The 19,959-nt window shown below is 35.3% G+C and overlaps 1 protein-coding gene across 3 annotated transcripts in view; it reads left to right on the forward strand.

The window, feature by feature from the left end:
- Window positions 1–461: 461 nt before the first annotated feature.
- Window positions 462–19,959, forward strand: part of LOC115442199 — a 48,863-nt gene continuing 29,365 nt past the window's right edge. The window contains exons 1-3 of one of the 3 annotated variants that reach the window (XM_037446053.1): window positions 462–868; window positions 17,761–17,916; window positions 18,051–18,752. In XM_037446053.1, coding sequence (XP_037301950.1) covers window positions 17,809–17,916; window positions 18,051–18,752 — 810 coding nt within the window. In that variant the 5' untranslated portion in view covers window positions 462–868; window positions 17,761–17,808. Of the gene's footprint in view, window positions 869–1,026; window positions 1,361–17,760; window positions 17,917–18,050; window positions 18,753–19,959 lie in introns of those variants that run through there. The other 2 variants (XM_037446042.1, XM_037446048.1) reach the window with 2 other exon arrangements.

The following is a 19,959-nucleotide window of genomic DNA, read 5'->3' on the forward strand; positions in this document are numbered from 1 at the left end:
ATTAAAGAACATAAGATTAATGTTGCAACTAGCAAGCTAATTGTAAAGATGTTTGGATAACAAAATAGCAAGTAATGATTGCATTACCTCACATTTTACACAATTTAACTATTCATAACACTTTTTCAGTTTAGAAATAAATAATAGATTAATTATAAATCAAAAGTTGTTACCATTTTATCACTAATTGCAGAAATAGTTCACAAGTTGGTATTCAAATCAAAGATTTAAATATTCGCGCGTAAAAGATACCGCGACATATTTGTGTCACGTGACACTCATCGATCCAATGGTTGAACGCTTCTCGGGTCCATTCAACTCGCCTCGGCCATCGCCGGGGAGAGGGACACTTCACAACACCGATTCTATTCATACATAGGAGATATTTATGTATCGCTGTCCCTCTCGCGCGTATTGAGAAATAATTAAATGAATGGTGAACGAGTGAAACGGGAATATGTTCGAGTGGAAATTATTGAAAGCTGGGCCAGTCCAGTCGCCATGTAGAATTTTTTGATGTGGGTGTTGTGTCTCGGGACGTCAAACGCTTCAATGATTATTATTTTCAAGTGGACATTAATTTTTGTGTAAATCGTCATCTGACTATGATTTTGTGACGTTTGTGCATTCAGTGAACAATTGAACATATTGCATTGTGATAGTGTACCATCTAATCTGGTGACGGCAGATAATAAACTGGAGGGGGGCCGCTGAAATACTACGATAGGATAGTAACGACGTTTTACTACTCGAGAGCGCTCATAAAATTTCTCATCTCGGCGCGGGCGAGTCCGGACTTCCATTTTGTTTTATTATGCGGTCTGGTTGTTTACAGTGTGCGTCGCGCTCGGAACAATGGAAATCAACGGTGAGTACCCATCCATCCGGCATCGCGGGCCGATATAAAATATGATGTGCGCGCATGTAGCACACCACAATAAACATGCAACAGTGAATAAGTAATGGCATTCGATTTTGTGCATCGTGCGGCGCAGCCGTGGTGGCCGGGCGGCACGCTAGTGACGGCTCACGGCGGGCACGCGCCGCCGCCTCCGCCCGGTACCTACGTACGCACTCGGCACGGCCTCCGCTGGCTAATTGATTTCGGTTAAATCTGTAAGCATGCGCCGATCGTATGCAGGCGGTCCGTGTACGCACGTCCCTCGGTGCGTTTACATCGCCCTTATCAGCTGATTACACTACGGCAGTGCACGGGCGCGGGCCGCGGGCTGGCCACGACACCACGCGATATGTTTTCGAGCGTGTGCCGCACAGGCTGAGCTGCCGATGGCTCGAAGGTGTGGACGGTGGACGCGCTCTTGTGTAAATATTGGCCTGTTGGAACTTGTAAGGGCTTTTGGTAAGTATTTCGTCAGTTGCCAGCGGCGGATGGCTATTCCTGTTTTTGTATAGTTATACCTATTATCTTTGTTGATAAAACATACACTTTCTAAACATATATTTTGTATACAAGTGAATAGTGATATAACCTATACCATCTCAATTGTAATTTAACAAAACATTAATGAGTATTCACCTAGTTATTTTGTTTGCTTACAGTTCTTTGTTATGTTTAAAAGGGTGTTGGCTTGAGAATTAAATACATTTGAATGTAGGAGATACTATATATTTAGCTTATCCTATTTTGTATTTAATTATATGATGCAAATGCACATTAATTTAAAAATAAATCACAATTTTAGCTGATCTATATGTAGGTGTGGTTACCAGATCACTAATTTCAATCTGGAATGTTGTGCTTACTTTGTTTTCTGATGAAATTTTATTGTAATTGGAGTTCATAAAAAAAATATATATTATATTGATATTTTTACATATATACAAAGTATACATATGCTTTATTTTTAACAATAATTCTAATAGATGCCTGCAGCGATCAAAATTCAAAATAGTACTCAATATATTTGCTGTATAAACATGGTACAGCTGTGATGATTAAATATCACCTTCATTATAAAATTATGCATATAAATATAATCACATTAAATATAATTAGCTATCATAATTAGAATATCAGGCAGACATCCCATTACATCTACAATTTAATGGATCTGAGAGAGTTAATATTGTACCAAGCTAAATAAATATAGCGGTAACTTATCCAACAAAGTAGGAAATCACTATAATATAATCTATATTTTTCTAATTAATCCATTATTCTGATTATAATTTGCTTTGATAACATCTTGTATGTAAAATGTTTATATTATGATTTTTATAAAGCTTTTAAAGGTACTGCCTTAGCATACCTCTCATATTTCTCTTTTGTGTGTTTTGTTTCAATTTATTTATTATATAATTTTTACTTAAAAAATATGGATGTTGCTCATAGGTAAAACTGAATTATGTAATTATAAACATGTAATGTGGTAATTATTTTCAACCACAATTTGTCTATTAGATCACTATGTGTGATTCATACTGGATATACTATGTTTATGTATGACAGACCTTATCTCATTCAGCCTACATATAGTAAGATCTATGTCCAAGGTTGTTAGGCCATACCCCAAACTTGTTTGAACATGCTTTAGTTTGAGATCCGAGTATGCAATATAGTTATTGTAAAAAGTTTGTAATTCCATAGACTAAGTATTGATGTTTCTGGTTTTAAATTATTTTGGTAGGTATGAAGTGTGTTTGTGTTTAAAAATTTCACACATTCGATTTTTTTTAGAGAACTTATCAGGTGTGTAGGTTTACTCACGATGTTAAGTGTTAAAGTAAGGGATAAGTCACAAAGCATACACACATAACTTTAGAAAAGTCAAAGGTGCGTGCCCTTGGGTTTTGAACCTGCGGACATTCGTCTCGGCGCGGGTGTCCGTTCCACTCCCATCTAGGCTATCGCCGCTTATATTTTGTTTATCTTAGTTTTTCCTTCCGTAAATGTTATATAATACAATAATTTAATTAACAGAAAGAAAACAAAATATTGAATAAGCTAGAGTTTGAAACTATTCAAAATGTCTTAATAAATCTCTGATATTCCATGAAAAGGTCGTAATGAGAATTATTATTAATAATCACTGTTGAAATCACGCAACTTTGGTAAGACTATTTTCTATATTTAATAAAAGTACACCACCAATAATTTTGTACCATGATCGGATATTTTAAAATATTATTCTATAAACTCAAACTGCCAATAAAAAAAAAGTTGTGATAAAGAAAAGTTTAAAGCAATGTTACCTATTTCCGAACCGAACGTCAATCAATACATTTACATTTTGAACATATGTGTATAGATAGGCATAGGGTTATAGCAACACAGTTTATTATATTTTCAATGAGTATATTATTATAATAAGATAATTTCCTTTAAACTGTCTGCTGATAACTTGTTTTTTTTCGTGTTTACAGATCTTTCGGTTCATAACTCACGTGGTATATTGTTTATATTTTATATCACGTAAGGTGTTATTGTATAGTAATATTTATTATGTATTATACTTACAACGACGGCTATAGGATATCGTGATGCAGCAGAGGTCCTGACGACATATTTTTGTTATATTTTTTTACTGGGTCAAGGACAGGAATCTGTTGTAATATAAAGCTGAACTTTTTGTTTATTTGTACGGATAGGTCTTAGAACTTCGGCAGGGCTCGGATAATTCTTCCACTACTACAATATTACGCTGTTCCTGGGGCTAGAGATGGCTTTCTAGAATTATGTACGAGAATGACGCATCGTAACAATAGACTTACCGTTAGGATATGACAGATCCATAAATTTGTTTTGTTGTCTATAATTAGCCTTAACTATTGCGGAAAGGCATCTTGGCTATTGCCTCAGAATACTAGAGGCTATAGTTATCTAGGGTTTAGTATTTTTTTCGGTCGGAGTTGCGAGCAAAAACTAGTTTATATATAAGCCTTCCAAACTATCGGTATGATCCTTCTAGATTTTAATATTTTATGCACAATTGAATTAACACAAAATCATGACCGCGTTCAAGTTCATCAATAAGTCATATTAATATGGATGATAAAATCGGTAACAATAATGCCGTCTTGTCACGAACGTTCACTGCAATTCTATCAACAAGTTGTTGGATTATGTAAACTGCAGCCAAGATCGCGGCATGGGAAGCCATTAAAATAAACGGCTTGGATGTGTTTAAGAATTCGTTGGACAGTTCCTGTATGTAAGGAGCTATTTGACTTGGAAACCGGACTAACAGTCATTGGTTGAAAGTTAGTGTTAATTTAGGCAAGACAAAACGGCTACGATTCTTTGACGAACTGCGTAACGTTGTCAAGAGGTTTTCAATGAAGGTTCCAAAAGTAATGAGTATAATCGAAATTGTCAGGGAATATTTGCTTGGTTTAGATGATAGTGCATGGTGGTAAAGTTACCGTTAAGGAGACCATTCGGTGCGTGGGAGTTTCTGATCCAAATAGGGATAGTTTGCGTGGCACCGCGCAAAAGGGAAAAGCTCAAAGGTTCTGTTAGATCCATAGGAATAAATAGTACCGTCCCGTTTTCCACCGCCACATTTCGATTAATATTCCCGAATCACCAAATATTGTATAAGCTTTAGTTTCGTTGGTGCCAAACTTGGCTTCTATATAAATCGAACAATTTTATTTTATTCTCAATTCTCAATCGTTGAAGATATCATCGTAGATTTTTTAGTGGTGTAACATACACTTAAACCTAATGTTATTTAATATTACGACTATTCGCTTTATTAAGACATTAATGACTGCTATAATAGGTTACAAGTATGTAATCTCAGTATAATACTGTTCTTATACTTAGACTTGCCTTTTGATTTTTTTTGACACTTGACTTAATATTTGTATACTTATAATAAATAGGTTATTGATAAGCCTGAGGAGAAATGTTTTACTTTTGTTGGCACTTTATGAAATGAGGACAAAATTATATTATACTATAATTTACATATATATTATTTTTATTTATTAAAAAAAAAAACAGTTATAAAATGGGTACACAAAACATACTATCTAATAGAAAAATATAAGTATATAACCCACAGCATTCTTCAAAGGATACATACTTTATAACATTTAAATGTGAGTGATATGGTAAAATTGCTGTACCTATAAGATTGTTGAGCAGTAAATATAATACTAATAAATTCTCCACTAATTTACGTATTACAAAATGCGTATTTAATGTTATGTATTATGAAAATGGAATGTTCGCTAAAGGAAAATACGTAACAAACCAAAATGATTAAACACATGAAAATAGAACTATTATGTTTTTGATAATAATGTGTTATTGTAAATCAGTTACAACATTTACAAACAATAGGATTTCTGCCATAGTCCCTAGTTTAATCGAGTTTGTCCTAGTTTGTGGGAGTCCGCGGAATTTTCAATTGTTTTATGGTTTGCACATTTTTGTTTCTTTTATAAAACTAAGTTGCGATTAACTTAAATTATGTACCGATTTCAAGTGTAGGTTTATTATATTTTATCATCCAAAAGTATGCGTCAAAAAAATGAATTTAACTATAATTTTATCAATAATCATACTGTTATTTCCTTGTCTTACATATCCAAATAATATACTTTGTTCAGTGTATTTCTCTGATCACCACCTCATCTCTTTTTATACCTCTTTACATAGAAATATCAATAATACCTTACTCGCTTGATGATTCGTCTAATATATTTTTTAAAATTAACAAAAAATAAAAATTCAGCCCTTGTGTGTGCTTGATAAAATTGTGAAGAGCAATTTGATTTATGCAAAGTAAAATTTAAGCGTGACATAAAATCCAGAAGAAAAAATGATCAAGTAATTTTTTATTGCATTTGTAAAAAAAAAACTTTATTAGTTGCATTTTTTAAAAAAATAAAATGAAAATCCCTTTATTATTGATTATGAAAACGCTAAAGAACTATGGTGAATATAACTGGATAACTCGACTCGAAGATCGGTTGATCTTCGGCTTGTCGCATCCAGTTAACGTCACACGGCTTTCACAGGTCGTTGCTCCATTTGGCCGGGCACGCCTTACAATATCATAATGGGAGATTATCAGCATCACAATTTACTTGAACCTTTGACTCGTACGCGAGTACGAGTAAGTGTTCAACTGTTTAACACATTACAATTAGACGCTATTATCTTTTTATGAGTTTTGCATAATTGCTATGCATTATTATCCGTGAAGTTATAATTATTGGTCCCGACTGCCATTTGCGGTGGCAGACGTGATAAAATTGGAAGTAGGTTGTATCAATTAGAGTCGAGTTACCAGAATAACCTGACTGAAAGTTGTGTCTGGAATATCTGTTGTTAAGCAATTAAATATACTGTATATTGGTATAATTTATCGGATATTAAAAGGTAGTCGTAGTGTTAAACGCATCATGTTAAAAGAATGGTACATTGAATAATATTTGTAACTTATTAAACACGCTGGCAGTGAGCCAAAAATTCACCATCAGAATTACAGGATCATGAATGAAAAACACATTTTGTTAATTGTTTTACACACCAAACAGTGAACGCAATCTATGTGTAGTAAGAGTCAGTAAGACGAACACAAAGATAGTTTTTGTATGTGGCGAATACATAAGTGTAGGAAGCAATCAGAGATCACACAGAATGTAAACTCCTATTACATTTAGAGCACGTAGGCCGACTGCTAGGTCGAACTCCTCATTTTTTCACATCAATCACAGTCTAAGCAAGTTCGATATTATCAAACCGGTGGTGCAACGTGTGATCGTCTGATTGTACTTGTGTGAGATAAAATACCTAACCATAGCGAGTGTTTGGCGTAAAAAATGAAACAAAAGATATAGACTTCTTTGGCACCGGGTTATTGATCCGAGTTAAATCTATTTTGAATTAACTTAAAATAGCTGACTGTTGGTCGCGAATGCGATTCCATTTGCTGGGAAAAGGCTCACAAAAGAGATGCTAAAGTCAATTTGCGCTATGAATAATGTAAGAGGAACTTACGTAATTGTACGAACGCACGGCTAAAGGTATTTTATACATGTTAAATTATTTTTGTACATCAAATGTTGGTCTGAAATAATAAAGTTGTTTTATTACTTCATTCCTATGTCATCGCATGTGGCTTTGATGCGTTTGTGTGCGAGTTATTTACATAGTTGGCAACCATGCAGTTCTACTTATTGTCAACTATGCGCTTCGGACTCCATTTGTGACTTAAACCTTTTGGGTGATATAAGTTGGAACAAAGATGTTATTGCTTTCAGATAATCTGGCTATAGTTGTGTTTTTATATTGCAAGCTAAGATAATAGCATTGAATAAAAATAGCCCTATATAGTAATGATTCTTTCAAATCAGTGAGCATCTTCAAAGTTATTGGGCTTGTCGCGAAGTTAGTTTTATTAAATCGATAAAATATAAATTTTGATTTGATATTCAAGTTATAGGTAACACGTCATACTTTGGTTAAAATAATGTGTATTGATGAACTTAAGCTAATAAAAATAAACATTTACACATCAAGGGTACGGTATAAATTTCGGATAGGGTGGGTAAATACAGTCCTATGCGAAACGTCATAACTGCACTAATTTTCATATAGAATTATATGCAATCTGCAGGAATTCACAGAAATGGCTCATAGATGTATTGAAACCAATTGTTAAGATTAATAACTAACTTTTTTGTCTGTATAACGTCGCATTAGTATTCTAACTGTTATGGTGTTATAATATGTATAAATAATAAATAACATAAAATAAATAATTGTTCATTTTGAATGTAGCCACATTCGTATACATTGGGATACATAAGATGCACTAGGCAGGTCAAGACATGCTCCGTTGATTCGGACACACGGAATGTATGGGTGACGTAAGTTGAACAAAAAATATACCAATGTAATGTGGTTGGAACTTGAAAGAATTGAAACCGCGTCCGGTCCTTGAATGTGCTTGTATTCAAAGGGCGCTAATGAATAATATTACGTCTTTGAAATTGCGAAGATTAATATGGATAATAGATGGTGGATTTAACTAGACTTACAGCGAGATCTTTAGAATATTTCTCATTGAAAAATATTGGCGTTTTTGTTACTAATTTTGCAGGAAAACTTAATCTCGGAAAGTGTAGTCTATCGGATATTATCACCCAATTATAATTCTGAATTTAGGTACATCTCGTAGTAAATATTTTTATTGTTTTGTGTGGAATATAATACGCTCTTTCCCTTCCAATTTATGTTTCAAACATTCACAAACGGATATAGCTTTATCATTATAATATTATAGGTATACTTACATATTATTATATACTTAAGGCTGAAGAGTTTGTTTTCTTGTTTGAACGCGCTAATCTTAAGAACTACTGGTTTGAATTGAAATTTACTTTTTTGTGTGGAATAGCCTATTTATCGAGAAAGGCTATATAACATCACGCTATGATCTATAGGAGCGGATCACTAATTAAACTGTAGCAAAAACGTGGAAAATTTATTCCGTTTGAAAGTTTCGGTACTTTTATCCCAAAAAATCATCACGCGGGCGAAGCCGCAAGCAATAAAATGATAAATAAAATCCACGCTATTTTACATTTTTTTTGATACACATTAGAATATTTTGCGAGCATTAAGGCTTATTTTAAATATTTTTATGATAAAAATTGTTAAAAACAAGGCAATCACGATCTTTTTTCGATTACGGCAGTAAATATTGCGCAATAATGTTGACTAATTTTTGGAAAATCAAATGAAATTTATCACGAATACTATGCACTTCCTGTAAATAGTTTTTAATTTACAATTTTATATCGTCGACTTGGCTATTGGTTACCTCACCATTGCTAGCCTCCCGGCTGTTTACCAAATAAACAAGCGCAAACAATACCCAGGATATATTATTCGATTCCGAGTACTCATCGCTACAATGTTTAGTAATGATGTGTTTGTCACTGTTTTTAAGGCATTGTGTGTACCTATTTGCGGTTATAAACCAATTACAGAGCTTTATTGTGTTGTCTTTGTACACTCAGTGATAGAAGTATTGACAATTCTCAATTTTCTGAGGCTAATATCTATTCTTGTTTGTCTTTCAGCTGAAATGAAACAGTGATTCTGATAATAGCCTTTGTATGAAGAATTTCAATAAACTAGTTTGATCTGAAACCAGGCTTTAATTATAAAAGTTAGGGGAAGTATTAATAAGGGTATGAAATAGCCGGAGAAGGTTAACGTATGTGTCTGATAATATGTGTATCTGATGATATATGTATAGTATATTCAGTAATTTAAGTTGATCGCGCCAAAGTTAAATTTTAATTAAATTACTAATATTATTATCGATGATAATTTGGTTCAAAATTTTGCGACATGTTTGAATTTTAGACACCAGTTTGATTGAAGTCGAGACAATCATATTATTTTATGTTGATAAGTAACTGTTTAGTTTGGATCAACGTAATGCTATATTTAATTTGATCTCGTAATAAAGCGTTTTTAATTACCTAATCAAATAACGTCTTTAGTGCTCAGTAAACATCTGCTCACTATGGATTTAAAATAGCTGCTTGTAAGGTCCTTTTTATTATTTGTGTTGCATCTCGTAGGATTTATATTGCCTTATATTTACTTACGTTTTATAGCTGAAACCGTTATAAATGTGTTTTAAGTTTAATATGGGCTTCGAGATAGTTATGTTTGACGTATAATTTTATGTGTTGGCATCTTAGGATTAATAAAATACACTGAAGAACAAATGGAAATTTTAAAAGCATAGTGTGCTGACATCTTGAATTTCACGGTTACGGTTTGGTTTCAATGGCCGTTTATTAAATGTAATTTATTTTTTAGATTTACAAACATTATCGGTACAAATGTAATCCTGATGTAATTATCTTACATTTATCAATTGAAATATCCTTCGTTTTTTGTCGGAGTGTGTGCGGAGTGGACCTCATATTTTAGGTAAATATAGAGGGGATTTTAATTGTGTGACGGGCTCCTGTGTCAAACGGGGCTAGGGTTTTGGTTAAAAATGTTTTAAAAATATTAGGGGAAATTGTAGGTGTCGATCAAAGTGAACGTGGAGCGACATAGTCGTCACATTCGAAAAAGCTCCTTAGGATAAAAAATCCCCTCGTTATAATAAATGTAGTCGTCTTCAGAAGTACGATTGTGTAGGTTCGGAACGTTACTCTATTGGAAGTTTATAATCGTATGAATGGAGCTGTGTACGAGGTTGCGATCAAAAGCGAGCCCCGAGTTACCGGCGCTCGTACATTTTTTTTTAAGTCTCAGCAAAACAGGTGATCCCGCATACTCTTTGATAAATTTTTTTAAGGATTTCCTGTTCGCGTCGAATTATTCACACTTTTATGAGCATCAAGTGGCCTGCTTATGGTATTTCGCGATCGTGTTACGCATTCAGAACGCGACAAAGAACATTTATTACGGTGTACGTTGTCTGTGACTCATCGACAGATATTGACGGTTTAATAATAGTAATGGACTTAACTATGAGAACTTTATTGTTTTTTTTCGACCCGAACATTGCTGATCGCGTCGGTCGGAGTGCGCCGTGAAGGCAACTTAGCTATTATAAATTGAAGAAATCGGGTCAAGGACACTTGTAATTGGTGTGGAATTTGTATTGTTACTGAGGAGAGGTAGAAATGTCATTCGTAGAACGACTTTTTTCATTCTATTATTAATTCAACGGCGTGCGTGACTCATGTTATCTTCGGACAAGTTTCGGTGTAAAGGCGTATCTACATTTATTGAAACACACTATTCTACTTTTAAGGATTGGATAAGTATGAATGGATGTGATTTGTACGCATTCATATTTTATCGCGTCCTCAAGAGACCGGGAAGACGGGAACAGACCCGCCCAATCCCTCCTTGACACGGCTTCAACAAATAGATCCTTACAAGGAAAGTTTGTGAGCTTGAGTCATTGATAAAAGGAAATCACTTATTTCACGAATAGGCTACAAGCAAAATATGATACAATCACGGATAGGTTTTTACAAGCAAAATATTATACAATTGAGATTCGCATTGATCTGGTGGGAACTGGTTGGTTAACGGATGTATTTTGTACTCGGCTGGTTAGTAATCACTGGATGCATGAAAACTCGCAGCGGCTTGTTCGTATGAATTTCCGTGTGTGGTCACTGTTTAGCAGGTAAACATTTAGTTAAAATTAGGGCCGAATTAACCTTACCCAGTTACTACTTACTACTTGCTCAGTTATTACTCACTATATTGCAGAGACGCTATCTCGTTGGTCGACAATATATTTGGACTTTAATATACTTAATACCAGCAATAGTGTAGTCATTTCAAGTGTCAGCATAAAAAATACAATGCTTTATACGTGTTTCGAATGTAATGTCGGTCTCTAAGAGGTTATTTGCGTGACGTCCAAATGTGATGTCATTGAACACAAGTTTCGTAGAACTTAGAAATATTGCGTTATGAAAGTAGATGCTAGGTGTGAGGCGGTTATAGTGTGGAGTTGGCTTTCGTTGCTTGATAGATATCGTAGATAAAAACTAATCGTAATGACTTATTCTTTGTGTCGGGTATAGAAATCCAGTTTGTATCTAGAAAGCAAAAAAAAAAATTTTTCCTACGGTTATCTCGTTTTCTTTTCCGTTTGTTTTATACAAATTTTCCGATCGATTTTAAACCAACTGCCTGATGATAAAAGATTTACTTTAAACCTACTCGGAATAATACAAACAAAACTAAAAGCCGTAAATAAAATTATGAATATTTATATTAGCTTAAAACAATTTTGCAGAATTTAGCACAATATGTTGATTGTGATATTCGATTTGTTTCTAAACGTCCAGGGTTATCGTAGTTCAAAAGATAGGTCTTTATGCGACTGTTTCATTTGCCGAGGTTGCCACAGTGTTAATTAAATAGGTACTATCTTGTTTATGATCCTTTGTATATTTGGATCAAAGTTCAAAGGAACTCGATTGAAAAATGACACACATACATACACAAACATAACGCATTTATCCCCGAAGGGGCATGCATAGGCGTAATCAGGATACCCACTTTTCGCCAAGTGTGTTCTATCCCATGATGTGATAGGGGGCGATCCTATCACCATATCGGGCATAAATTCTAGGCTCCGGGCTGATACTGAGCAGAAAAACCCAAATATAACTTTGCCCGACTCGGGATTCGATCCCAGGACCTCAGAGCACTGCCGTTCCGCATATAGTACAACTAGGCCACCGAGGCACAAAAAATCACGGTATAATGCTCTCGGTAATAAAGATGTTTGTCTTAAAAGGTCTAGTTGCATCGTTTTTATTCTGCCCACTCATCATCTACTGTCTACCCTTTGTTAGAACGTGCGTAATGATTATCCACCTGTTCGGCAGTTGGCAACACGATGCGAATGTGTTGCGTAACCACGTATAAATACCATCATGGACAAAACGTTAGGCCTTGGTGGCACAACGAAAAAATTGCCTACATTTGAATTGATAAATCTCGCTGTAATTAACTGTACCGGAAGTCGAGTATCAAGCGTGTTTTTCCTTTGAATTTGTTTTAGTGTAATACGGCTTGGTGATGGGGACCTAATCTGTACTATAGAATAATCAAGGCTGACTGAAGAACAGTATCTGAGTGGGAAACTGGAACCTGATGAGATCGGAAAAGATCGTTAGATTTCTAATTATTATTTATCAAAACTGTATGTATAAACTAATTAGATGTAAATCTATTATACATCCCATCATCAGCTGTAGATGATAGTGCCACAAACTTATTTTCAATGTGGCAAGTCGTTCGTAACTAAAAAGATGCCAATTATAAGTAGAATCTAAATAAATATTTACAAATGTAATTATATTTTTGGAGTTCCGCACCTATAAAAGAACCCTCATAGGATCACATTGTTGTCCGTTTGTCTGTTTGTCAACCCTTTTTCTCTGGAACGCGTACAAGCATCAAGTTGAAATTTATGCCAAATGCTCGGGTTTACGGTCTCTTTCAGCTGTGACAAAATCTGTAAAGTTTATACTTACGTATATACCTAGATACCTTACCTACATGTTTGTATGGAACCCTCGTAACGTGAGTCCATCTTAAACTTGTCCGATTTGTGTATACATACAAGTTGCCAACCCTAGACTGATCTTGCTTTTCGCTGCTATCGCATGTAAGCAAGCATGGAAGGCATGTAATCTTTGACTGAACATTAGATAGAACTAATGTTAGATTAGTGAGGTAATACCAGTGCATATAAGAAACGTATCGTGTGATTTCTAATGTCATTCCTGTGGGACTTGGATAACACAAGGTGTAGGTTATCTGGACTTGCCTACGTGATCTAGATCACGTCCTAAACGATGCGGAGTGGTGAGGTCACATGATATACTAATGCTATTATGATGATGTTTTAGGTATGATGGTCACTATCCAGGCAATAATTAGACTTATATTTGTTTGCAGATTTAATGTTGTTACATACCTTTTTCATTTATTAATCACCACTGTAATATTTTTTATCTGCATTACGTATAACGTAAAACCCAACAAAAAGAATGCGAACAGAAATCGCTATTCAAGTTTTTAGATCATCATTATGTAAGTTTCAATTAAAATAAAATATCAATATATTCAATGAAGTATAATTAAATATATTTTTATAAAAGATGTGTTTATCAAAATAGATGACAAACTTTATGACTCATTAAATATTTTCCAGTCTGGCCTTCCAGTGGTGCGAGCAGGAAATCATGAACTATTTGCTACACAATTATTAAATGCTCATTTACTAAGGTTAATATACTTTGCCTCAATAAGTTTTATTCAACAGTTAAATATGGCTGTATAGTTTCAAGTTCCTTTTATCAATGTAAACTGAAAAGTTACTTTGACGAAGTCTACGTACAGTGGAATTCGTTTGTCTGTGTATTCTGTAAGTTTGGTTTGCTCGTGCATTTTCTGGTAAAAACTGTTTACAGTAATTTCTCAATAATCTATACTATGATATAAAGATGTAGAGTTAGTTTGTTTGTTTGATTATACTTGCTAATCTTAGGAACTGCTGGTTCGAAATGAATTTTTTTTTTAAAGTTGGATAAGCCATTTATCTTAGCAAGCCCTAGGGTATATAACGTCATGTTATGACCAATAGGGGCGGAACATCAATGAAAAATGTTGCAAAAACGGGGAAAAATGTATTCCTTTTGAGAGCTTCCGTTGCGTGTGCTGCGTAAACGCTCAAAATTACCCAACAGTCATATATGACGGAATTGTTCCTCTTAATACTTAATATTAATGCTATCTATGTCTTTATACTTTCGCTACATATTATTCTATAAGATTTCACAATTCCCCTTTCTAATCAATTAATCCAATTTTAGTAATCGGCCCCAGATAAACCTATTACTGGCTCAAATTTAAGTCGAATTCGAATAGAATTGAAGGTGTAAAGGAACAAATTAATACCGGGCCAGACAGTCGTAATGGAATTTGAATCTGCCTAATTGACAAGTAACGATCAGGACACAAATCGACAGCGTCCCTGCGGACTTGAACGGGAATTCAGGGATAGTAACTAGATCGCAATGTTTGGCACGGTATCGATTTACGTGTCAAATGTCATTAAAATGATTCAATCCGCATGCACACCAACGCGATACGTAATTCCGGGAAAAACATTTTTTTGGAATTGAATGATGAATAAAAACATTTTTTTTATCTGGTGCTTACTCTGTTTCTTGTCGCGTTGTGTTATTTGATTACACGCGTGTAATTTAATTACTACATTGTTGTTTATGTTGACCGCAGGCTTTTCCTCAGGCGTAGATGCGTTAGTATACATATACTATGTAGTTTGTTAGCTGCAGGCGCTAATTGTGCTGAATGAACGTAGACTAATGAACTTAAATGTAGGAATTCACCGTGGATCTTTGTGGGATCACGTAGATAATAACACGAATTTATATAATTTATTTCAAATAAATTCTTCAATATTATGTTTGAATTTAAATTAATTTATGGTTTTAACGTTCATAATATTTAATGATAGTTTTGTTTTTATCTTTATTTAAGGAGCTTGATCATAATTTCACGACGCTCCGCACGTTCGCTTTCACAGGTGTTCACTCTCTTTTCACAACGTCAAAATACTTTTTTTTTTATCAAAACCCTAGAATGATAGTTAGTCCATTGAAATGTTCCATTTTTTAGGCCTTACCTTGCGTTTTTTAGAGGACGCAATTTTATTTTTTTGAAGTGTAGGGGGTCAGTCTAAAGCTAAAACCAAGTTTGTGGGGTCGCCACCCTTGTCCCACGGCCGCCATCTTGAAAATAGGGGTTGAAATGGTTTTACGATGTATCTCTTAAACTATTTATCTGACAAAAAATGTATAAACACTTTTGTTGCAAATTAAATTCTCTACAACTTTGGTTTAGTAACTTTGTCGTAGAACTATAAATAAAAAGTTATAAGCGAAAATGTTAAGAAATTCAATGTTAAGCAATGTCCATTGCAACGTCATCAGAACGTGTGTTTATAAGGTTCATAATACTCTTTTTTGTACTCATTAATACCCAAATACCCAAGGGAAAATTAGGGAACAAAAGAACATTTGCCTGCTATTATTATTATTATTTCTAACCTCTCTTATTGTAAGAATAGCTGATAATATTGTGTTGAAGTTGTCGTTCAACTTATATCTTTTAGTTGTGCTACATATTTATGTACGTGCGAATGTATTTTATTCTGTTTTTAATTCTGCAGACGATTTCGAATGATTTTAGACACGATTTTAACTTTAGTGAAAACTACTTTTTATTAGCATTTTGACTTTTAAAAGACTTTTAAAAGTCAAAATGCTAATGAAAAACTTACTTAGGACAACTTCAACACAATATTATCAGCTATTCTTACAATAAGAGAGGTTAGAAATAATAATAATAATATCAGGCAGATGTTCTTTTGTTCCCTAATGGTCCCTTGGGTATTTGGGTATTAATGAGTACAAAAAAAAGTATTATGAACCTTATAAACACACGTTTTGATGACGTTGCAATGGACATTGCTTAACATTGAATTTCTTAACATTTTCGCTTATAACTTTTTTATTTATAGTTTTACGACAAAAGTTACTGGACCAAAGTTGTAGAGAATTTAATTTGCAACAAAAAATGTTTATACATTTTTTTGTCAGATAAATAGTTTAAGAGATACATCGTAAAAACCATTTCAACCCCTATTTTCAAGATGGCGGCCGTGGGACAAGGGTGGCGACCCCACAAACTTGGTTTTAGCTTTAGACTGACCCCCCCTACACTTCAAAAAAATAAAATTGCGTCCTCTAAAAAACGCAACCCCAAATGTAACTTTTCAATGGACTAAGTGTTAAAAGTTTGTACAAGGACGTTCCCGCCCTCACACCCACTTCAATCCTGTAAGCCAGGATCAGTAGTGACACGCATTAGGACACCGAGCGGTGAAGTTCGACGAATCTCAGGGAACACTAATTTCTCCTTACCCCGCAACGAAGTTCAAATAAAAGTGTTAGAGCTGATATTCAAGCAAGCTACAGCTTCGTTCAGTCTTTCCGCATTATACCGTAAATCATACGTCCACTGAAGAGTGATGAACTTGGAGATGGAAGCATCTCCAAGTTTCAGTTACGAGCACAATGTAGTAGATTGTATGAGTCAACAGTGAGATGAGCGCTTACAAACGCTTTATAATTAACATAAATAGTGATTACGGCCTCAAGGCTCGCTCGCCACCGTTGCCAGTTTCTGCGAATTGATAAAACACGACGCTGCGTGAATGTTTCTTTGTTTGTTTTGTATGGAAAATATTAAGGTTCAGGATATCTGTAAACAATGATGGGATTAAAACTATTTTAAATTTTAAAATTGATTTTAAAGGATTTCGCATAATAGGATCAAAGGTGTAAGAAAGTATTGCGGCAGATAAGCATGGGTATGAGAGTTTCAAATGAGAACTAACTTGGTGGTATTGATGATGTTTAGATAGAATATACCATGGTAGATAAACTCTAAGTGACAGTTCCATGTTGTGTAGATCGGGAGTTATCGATCGATGCATGCACATTATACCGTTAACACGGCATTTACAAGACCATGGGGCGTCGCAGCGTGTATGACCTGCCCATTTATAATAAAAATATTTTTTTCACAGCTTTAACGTGAGAAATATTAAAAGAAGAATAATAATTTTGAATTGATAACTTGGGGGAAATCCCGTAACAGCATTTCCACGAATTTAATTTAAGCCAACTTGTATGCCGACAGAGCGAGCGCGACCGAAAACAATGTCAGGTCTTTATATCTACATGCCATTATTCACTGATCTAAAGAGTATATTCGTGGAAACTTAACTAATGAATTAGTTCGTAGAACGTCCATACATCTATCCGTTCGCGTTTTGTCGACGTTTTTCCTTATTATCAATGAATTGTAAGTCGTTTGTGTAAGTTATGGTTGAGATTAAAATTAATCCATTTTGTGTATTAGATATAATTTTATCATCATAATGCGTATTTTCTTTCCTTGCTAGGTTCGATGAACGCTCAATATTTTAGCGATAAAGACAAATTGTCTTATCTAATATTGGAATTTTGGGCCTTTCACCGCATTGACAGAGAAACTAATGAAGCTGTATAATAATGTTCCTATAAAGCTGTTGTACTTGTAGTCATATTGATAATATCATCCATTACGGTTCACCCTGAGCCGCCATAGTTAAGGTGATGTTTGTTTTGTAGGTAGTGTCGGGGCGCGCAACGAGTGATATGTGGTAGCGCGAGGGGGTGATGCAGCGAGAGCAAGCGGGCGGCGCTCCCCCGCCGCACGCCGCCGCCACCGCCCCCGCGCATCCACACTACCGGACCAACGCACACTACACTGATATTGATGATCAGGTACACCTGCATGATACTGTTCTCATGATTTTCATTTATAAGTAATGGTATTCTATAAATTATTCCTTGGTTAATGTTTTTAACTTTGTTGTGTAGTGAGTTGATTTTTTGTGATGCCAAGACTTTGTTTCCAGATTCCCGCTTCAGTAATAAGTAGCGTCGGCACAGTGAGCCTGTCGCAAACCTCGTCGAACCCAACCTCGAACATAACTATGGCCAATCCGACCAACCCTGGCAACGCCAGCAGCGGCAATGCCACTCAGCCGCCGGCGCAGCAGACACCCTCGCAGGCTCCCGTGCGCAATCTGCCCAAAAAGCGCAAATTCGACCCAGCTGTGCTCGAGGAGATGGAGTCAACCTGTCCCAATAACAACACCATCAACATCAATACTACAACAGCGCCAGCTCCGGTCGAATACCACCCGCAGAACTACCAGCGGCCAATGCTCCAAACGTCGCCAATAGTCCAACATTCGCCGCCAATCGATCTCAAACCGTATCAGTATCCGAGCGTCGAACTGTCTGAGTGGCGCGAGTATCGGGTGTTGGCCAAACAGCGCGGGCTGTACATACCAGGCGTGATACGTCACGCGGAAGGCTGCAGGGTGACGATTGAACTGGACGGGTACGATAACGAATCAGTGGAGTACAGTGACATTTTCGGTGTGAACAAATGGGATGTGATAAGTGACGCGAGCCCGCAGATGAGCCATTTGTCTGTGGGCTCCGCGTGTGTGGTCCGGACTACCGACCACAGCCGGGAGAGTGTGCAAAGTGTGTTCGTCGAAGGTGTTGTTACCGAGGTGCTCAACACGCCGATAAGGATAAAAGTTAGGGTGAGACAGTTTTTTTGTATGTATTTTTAGTATTGGTATTTTGCCGTGCTCGTTATTTGCATGTAACTCCACTAACGAGACTCCGATTCGATGTTCAACAAGTTGCATTGAGCCGCCGCTGTACACTGTAAAGTGTAAACTAATTGACTTTTTATGAACGAGCTGGTTACGTTTTTTCAATATCCATCGACATTTTGAATCAACTAGTCTGGTAAATTTGTACGTGATCGCAGTTATAGATGATGTTGTAGTGCATTTACCTATTGAAAGGGCTGTAGCAGAGACAATGAGCGGTCTGAGAATGCATTTAAACAATACTTCTCACGAATGTAACGGGTGATAAATGAATGTATATTGTATAGCGTATGAACATATTACATTTCAAAAGATTTCATATCAATATCTACATCTACATAGTATATACTGCATAGCTACCTATTACACTCTTATCGAAGTTATACGACTAATAAAAGAAAGTAATACATATGAAAGTGATACGAGTGTTTTGTAGATATTTATTATCTACCAAACACAAGAAAATCATGAAAGTCGATATATATGTATTATGTAAGAAGAATTTGTCATACAGGCGTATTTATTTTAAGTGAGTTAGCTAGTGTCCATTTAATTATTTTGGATATTGTCATAGTTGTCATCTGTTTGGATCAGTTGTTGGACTGCTATATTCAATATTTCGAAGTAAAGCTGTTGTTGACTAGAGTGGATCCATAATTAGGTTACTCTTTCTCTTTACTGACAGTGGTATCGTTGAAGTCTCAAGAAATCCAATTCCATACGTATGTTTAAAGGTGGCAACCTATTTACGTTTCTGATAAGTTGATTGACATGATCTTCGTGTTGGTCTATACAAAGACCACCATTAAAATCTTATATGTTCTCTCTTTGATCTCCATATAGAGAAAAATTCTCGTTGGTAATTTGAGCAAAATGAATAAATGAACGCGTGTGCGGCCAGCCGCTGTATGTACCATTATTCAATTACGTGCTAACATCTCAATTAGTCCATGCGCCACTACGTACGGGGATAATATGATTTCAGGGTCAAAGTGTGGAAATTAAAGGGAAAACATTTTGACCCATGCAATGTAGTGATGTAAACATAAACAACTATATCATGAAACCAAGCTTGGGTATGTTATAATATTGAATGCTGCAATAAAGGCATCCCTTTTATTGGATTTGTTTT

Source organism: Manduca sexta, chromosome 6 (genome assembly GCF_014839805.1).
Source record: "Manduca sexta isolate Smith_Timp_Sample1 chromosome 6, JHU_Msex_v1.0, whole genome shotgun sequence".
Lineage (NCBI taxonomy): Eukaryota > Metazoa > Arthropoda > Insecta > Lepidoptera > Sphingidae > Manduca > Manduca sexta.